General features: G+C 36.1%; 1 protein-coding gene across 1 annotated transcript; it reads left to right on the forward strand.

Moving 5' to 3' along the window:
* Positions 1-259: 259 nt before the first annotated feature.
* On the forward strand, positions 260-6,092 carry LOC114173783 (uncharacterized). The gene is made up of 6 exons (XM_028058375.2): positions 260-498; positions 584-720; positions 2,978-3,330; positions 4,333-4,429; positions 4,514-4,795; positions 4,906-6,092. The coding sequence occupies exons 1-6, from the start codon at positions 363-365 to the stop codon at positions 5,896-5,898; spliced, it is 1,998 nt and encodes a 665-aa protein (XP_027914176.1). The 5' UTR covers positions 260-362; the 3' UTR covers positions 5,899-6,092.
* Positions 6,093-7,236: the final 1,144 nt, after the last annotated feature.

The raw sequence follows: 7,236 nt of genomic DNA on the forward strand, positions 1-7,236 counted from the left end.
TTATCATAAAAATTAAAAAGTATATATTATTGAAAGGATATGTAAAAGTATAGCTAAAAATATTATTTATCAATTAAAGTTTACATAATTAAAATATATATTAACATAAAAAAATATAATAAAAAATAAAACTTCAAATATAAATAAGTAAAAACTAGCGGCAAATAATAGATTTGAGGTTTTGAATCCATCTAATTATAGAAGAAGTCAAACTATACGGTTTAAATGGATAGTTAAAAACAAGAGGTTTTATTAAATTGCAAAACCAGTAAAACGGACCGTTTTAATAACTCAGCATAGGCTCAATACAGAAAAACAACCCGACCCAATTCTCTGAAAGTGATCCAATCGCCTGAAACCTAATGGCTCCGAAGTCCAAGCCGGCGCCGTCGCCGTCGCAACCCGCCCCTCCTCCTCCCCTCGAAGATCTGTTCACGACGCTCAACAGGCACATCCGGGCTTCTGCATTCGACAATGTCGTCAAATTCACAGATCAGAGTTCGTCAATTTCATTTCTCTTCTCAAACGCTCCCCTCCCTTAACGTTCCTTTGTTTTCTCATCGGTATCTCGTTTCCATCGCAGTTCTTGCTATTGCACCCGACGATGAAGATGCGCTCCGATGCAAAGTCGTCGCGCTGATAAAAAATGACCGTGTCGAGGATGCGCTCTCCGCCATTAAGTCTTCACGGAAGCAGCTCGATGATTTTCATTTCTTCAAGGTACGTCAATTTCCGCTTTTGTTCTGCTTTGTCATTGGTTATTTGTCGAAATTGAGAATTGGATCTGAGGATATATTCTTATTGCGTGCGTTGTGATTTGTGTACCTCGAATTTGTATGTGTTAGAGGTTACTAATTGAAGTAGGGATTATAATAGCGGGCCGCTGTCGGATGCTGGATGGGAATGTTGGAACTGTCTAACACAAGTCACACTACAGGTCACGCACACACACAATATGCAGAGAAAACAGGATAGATTTTTTTCTCATTAACTGCAACAGCAATACAAAAATTATATAAACTGTCAGGATGACAGTTATTACAATCACACACGAAATATGATAGTTATTGTTAAGGCTAGCCATAGCAATCACTAAGCATACAGTCTCCATTCTAGCTACTGGTGCGTACACATCAGTGTAGTCAATACCATGCCTTTGAAGCAACTCCTTTGCAACAAGTCTAGCCTTGTGTTTGGCTATAGACCCATCTGGCTTAAATTTAACTTTAAACACCCATTTAACATCAATAGGATGTTTGTTGAGAGGTAAGTTTGAAAGCTCCCAGGTTTTGTTTCTCTCGATAGCTTCAATTTCTTCAAGCATCCCACTCCTCCATTCTTTGATGTTAATAGCCTGCTTCCAATCTAATGGTTCAGCACCCGCCATAAAAGCAAAATGGGCCATTTCTCCATTATCCGCTATCTCAGAATCATTGTAGACTTCATAATCAGAAAGTCTAGATGAAGGAAATCGTGTTCGGTGGGATCTTCTAGTGTCATCAGCTACAATATCACCACTAATAACATCACCAGCAGTATTAGGTTCTAAAGTCACCACCCTGTCTTCCAGAACAAAAGGAATGTGTAGGACTGCATCAGTTTCCCAACTCCAAGATGCCGCCTCGTCCACAACGACGTCCCTGCTTATCACTACCTGTTGTTTCCTTGGGTCATATAACTTGTAGGCTCCTGTTGGGTGCTAGCCAATCAAGATAAGAGACTCACTCTTCTCATCTATTATGCACCCTGGTATGATACCTGCAGTGGTCATGGCTGCACACTCTCACAATTATGCGCCCATCTCTTCTTTCACAACAAGGTTCGTCACAACCGTGCTCTGAATACCACTTTGTTGGAACTGTCTAACACAAGTCACACTACAGGTCACACACACACACAATATGCAGAGAAAACATGATAGATTTTTTTCTCATTAACTGCACAACAATACAAAAGTTATATAAACTGTCAGGATGACAGTTATTACAATCACACTCAAAATATGATAGTTATTGCAACTATAAAAGAAACAAACAACTCTTTGATTAATTTCAACAGGGAATGGCAAAAAGCGTGTTAGTAAGAACTGCGCTTTGTGGAGAAGGGTTTTAGGGGTAGGATGGAAAGAAATAATGGAATAATAGTGCAAATTATCCTCTTGTGTGATTGGCAGTAAAATCGAAACTGAGGAAGAAGGAAGGAAAGAGCTGTCGGCAACAAACCTCCAATCTAACTCAAACATGCTAATTGTCATTAAGTCATTGTCAAACCTTTAATTTTTAGTTTTTTTTTTTGACTTGAAGTTTTCTGCTGATGCATGTGCATGTGGGACTCTTACTGTCTTTTTTCGAACTTATTATTTGGATTCTTACATGAAGAAATTAAAGATGTGAGAACTTGGTAGTAAAGAAAAATAGCTTGATTATCTTATGCTTTACTATTTTGTCCATGATCTTGTTTGATATATCTGTATTCCATTGATCCGGTATAGTTAAGTTGGTTGTATGAATTATTTCAAGAATATATTACACTAACACCCCTCAAAGTTTCTCATGGTTGTGCTTAACCTTTCATATTTTTACATTTACTATACAACCTTCTTTACAGGGATATGTGGTTTAGTGTTTTTCAAACAATTAATGAGATTTAGCATAGGAATAGAAAAATAAGGGTATTGCTGAATCGATGGAAATTTGATGAAACCTTGGGGGTGAGTATAATTTACTCTTGTTTCAATTTTACTTGGTTTGTATTGTTTGTTTGGATTCTTTGTCTAAATCCAAGTACGTATGAAAACTCCACTGCTCTTAACTGAAAACCATATAGATTCATTGGTTTGAATGGTTAATCATTTCCTCACTAAGGCATATAAATGTTGATGTTTCACTGAAAACTGTTAGTTTATTGTACAATTGATTCATACATGCGTAAATGCTTACCATTGATTGCTGTTTTTTACTTTTTTGTTTCTATATAGGCATACTGCTTGTACAGACAAAACAAGTTGGATGAAGCTTTGGAGTCTTTGAAAAGACAAGAGAGAACTGATGAAACTATGCTTTTGGAGTGTCAGATATTGTATCGTCTAGGGAAAATGGATGCTTGCCTAGAAATCTACCAGAAGCTCCAAAATTCCAAGATTGATAACATGGAAATAAATTCTGTTGCAGCGTTAGTTATGGCTGGCAGGTCATCTGAAGTTCAAGGAATGCTGGATTCACTCCGGGTTAAAGCAACAAGCAGTTTTGAACTGGCATTCAATACTGCTTGTTCTTTAATTGCAAGGAAGAAGTACACAGATGCAGAACAACTCTTGTTATCAGGCCGAAGGTGATATGCTATTTTAATTATGGAAACTGTGAAATTGAACAAATTTACCTGCATTTCTATGGTTGAAAATAATGCTACAGTATAACAATCTTCATTTTTTTTATCTTGTGATGTCTATGTTATAAGTCTGACTTATCAGTAGTAGAAACTATATTTATGGCTCTTGTTGTGCTTGTTCTTGGGAATTCTTTAGCTTTGTTTCAAAATTTTATGTACCTGATTGTTCTGATACAAACTTACGTTGTTTGATCTTTACCAATAGTAATAGGTCCTTTTCGTTATGTTTGGAAATCAAGTGTGATTGAAATGTTGGGTGAGTAAAGAATTCCAGTTTGGAAAAGCATGGACAAATTGAGATTAATTTAAAGTCAAAATATGCATCAACCTTGGGTTATTTTTAACTTGAACAAGGATTGGAGAAACAATAGTCGAATAATGGGGTTACAAGTCATTTTGCTTGGTGTGACGTTGATAAAAATTTAGTTCTTGTTAAAAGTGGACTTAGTAAAAAAAAAGTTGAATACTGGCAGAAAGGCTTCAACTTTGAGGAGGAATGTGAAGGAAGTACTTCTTCGATGAGGAATTGTGTTTCCTGCTGTATTTTCCTGTCTTTTGTTCCAATAATACAGTATTATACAATATTCTGTGTTCTTTGCCCCTTTTTTCAATTTCTGTTTTGGTATTCTATCATAGTGATTCATTATATTAGGCACTAGCAATGGGGCACAATATGATTTTTTTTTATTGTTTTAATTTGAATGTTCTTTGATGCTATTGTTTGTTTTACTTCCTTACTCTATAATTGATAACCTATTAAGAAGTTAAACCATTCAGTGACTTATTATATTAGGTACCGGCAACGGGTGCAGTCTGAATTTCGTTGTTGATTGTTTTGATTTAAATTCACTTTGATTTCATTGTTGGCTTACTTCCTTATTTAGTGTTTGGTAACCTATTTAAGCCGTGCCATATACTTATGTTAATTCCCATATATTGCATCAGAATTGGTCAAGAGGTCCTGATGGAAGATAACTTGGCTGATGATGAGATAGAACTTGAATTGTCTCCTATAGCTGTACAATTAGCCTATGTCCAGCAGGTAAAAGTTTTTATCTCAAACTTATCTCCTTCAAACTATTATGTTTTCAAGAGCCAGAGATATTAATCTACTATGGATGAACAGCTTCTTGGGCGTAAGCAAGATGCTATTGAAGCTTATACAGACACAATCAAACGAGATATGGCTGATGAATCATCAATTGCAGTGGCAGTGAACAATCTTATTTCACTGAAAGGTTCAAAAGATGTTTCTGATAGCTTAAGGAAACTTGATCGACTGAAAGACAAAGAGAGTCAAAGCTTTCGGCTAGCTCCATCACTGGACCTGAAACTTTCAGCAAAAGAAAAGGAAGCGATATATGCAAATAGGATTCTTTTACTTCTTCATGCTAATAAGATCGAGCAGGTTTTTCTTCTTTTTTTGTCTTGAATCATCAATTGTGTGTCATTTGTTCTTTTTTTAGAATGAGCAAGGGAGCACACTCTTTATTATTACTTCACTGTGAAAATTTGTAGGCACGAGAACTTGTTTCAGCATTACCAGACATGTTCCCTGAAAGTGTGATACCAGTATTACTGCAAGCTGCCCTCTTGGTTAGAGAGAACAAAGCTGGAAGGGCCGAGGAAATATTAGCACAATTTGCTACTAAGTTCCCTGAGAAGTCCAAAGTTGTTCACTTAGCCCGGGCGCAGGTGGCAGCTGCTGCTGGCCATCCACATATTGCAGCCGATTCTCTGGCAAAGATATCTGATATCCAGCATATGCCTGCTACTGTTGCCACCCTTGTGTCTTTAAAAGAGCGAGCTGGTGACATTGATGGTGCAGCTGCTGTGCTTGATGCTGCAACTAAATGGTGGTCTAATGCTATGACTGAGGACAATAAGCTTAATATTATAATGCAAGAAGCTGCGTCATTCAAGCTCAGGCATGGCAAAGAGGAGGAGGCTGCTAAACTCTATGAGGAACTCGTCAAAAACCAGGGAAGCGTAGAAGCACTGGTTGGGCTTGTAACAACAGTTGCACGCATGGATGTCAACAAGGCAGAGCTTTATGAAAAGCAACTCAAGGCCCTACCTGGTTTAAAGGGAATTGATGTGGACAGTTTGGAGCGTACATCTGGAGTGAAACAAGTTGAGGCCCCTCGCGTTGGAGTCTCTGAAACATATGAGGAAGGAAAGAACAAGACAAAAACTAAGAAAAAGAGAAAAAGAAAGCCAAGGTATCCTAAAGGGTTCGACCCTGCAAATCCAGGTCCTCCCCCAGATCCAGAAAGGTGGCTTCCCAAACGAGAAAGATCAACATATAGGCCCAAGAGGAAGGACAAAAGAGCTGCTCAAGTGAGAGGATCTCAAGGTGCTGTAGTTAGAGATAAACATGATACTGGTGCATCATCCAACACTTCACATTCAAAATCAAACCAGGGAACTTCCAAAGGAGCTGGGCAGAATGCAGTTTCCGAGCAAACCAAGCCTTCTTCCAAGTCCTCCAGAAAGAAATCTAGGAATTGAATGAGATGAGGGTTCATACAGTTTTTTTGAACTTTTTTAGCTCACAGTTTGTTCATGCTGTTTAATGACTGAGATGATGGTTCATACATTGGAATCCACTGCGTGGGTTCAAATTCAAAACCTTAAGTTTTGATTCAACCAATGAGTACAGTTAGACGCAATCATCAATGTGCAAGTTTGTTTATTTTCTTTCATTTCCCGTCCTCTTTACGGATTGCACTATACTACACCTCTAAGCAGATTTCATATTTTAGAAATGCATTTTTTTGTAGTGGTCACATATTTTTACTCAACCTTTCTGTTCAAGTCAGGTAAGATTTCTATGGACAACAAAATTCCTTTTAAAGATTTTGCAAATATCAAAGTCATTTAGTACTTTTTATTTAGTAGTTAAAATTATTGGGAGAATGTTGAAGCAGTATTTAAATATATTATTTTCAAAATTAAACTCTGCAATTATGGAAAGCATGCTCCACTTTTTAACGCAATGCCAAAATACGTTTTTGTTTTTCTTACTAATATAATTAGTCTACACCCAATTGATGCAGGTCTTGTCTTGGTATAAGGATCATAACTTAACGTGATATTATGCAAGGGAAATTTCTCTCTTTTTCTTTTAGTTGTCCTAACTAAAGAAGACAAGGGTTTCGTTGAAAGTTCATGAGCCCAAACAAAACACAATCAATTTATAATGTTTGAAGTTTATCTTCTTTTTTTAACAACTTAACTGGTTTGTAATATATATTATTTATAAAAAGTTTATACAAATTAAAATTACTGCGTTCAAATCCTAATATATTAACATATAGTTAAACAGAAATCATTTTGTACTAGTTAATGTACACCCGATAAGTTTCACAATTTTGTTCACGCAACCCATAAAAAAATATTTTACTGATTATAGTTATAATAAAAGTATAGAATTTAATTTACCATATATGTTTAAACAATAACACCAATGACTTTTTCTTATGTATCAATCACCTTATAATCTTGAAAAAAAGAAAAAACTTAAACGTTATCATCGTTTTGTTAATAGCATAGAGAAGTTGATATGTTGTTTCAAAGTGTTATTCTCGAATATGAGTACCTCTTCCATTCATGTTCTGAAAATGGTATAATAATATTTGCATCACACAGGGTGCCTATGGAAGAAGAAAAATACTAAAAATATTTTCCATATTCCAAACACCAATGAAGTTTTTCTAATACAATTTTATAATTAAGCATTGGATGAGGCCACAAAAGTGATTTTAGAAGTTTAAAATGTGATGATTTGGGCAATGCATTTCATTAGAAATTCTCTTCCTATTTTAGATGACTTCTTTAACCTTCCAA

This window comes from Vigna unguiculata, chromosome 2, assembly GCF_037176805.1.
Source record: "Vigna unguiculata cultivar grain cowpea cultivar isolate G323 ecotype 2 chromosome 2, ASM3717680v1, whole genome shotgun sequence".
Classification (NCBI taxonomy): Eukaryota; Viridiplantae; Streptophyta; class Magnoliopsida; order Fabales; family Fabaceae; genus Vigna; species Vigna unguiculata.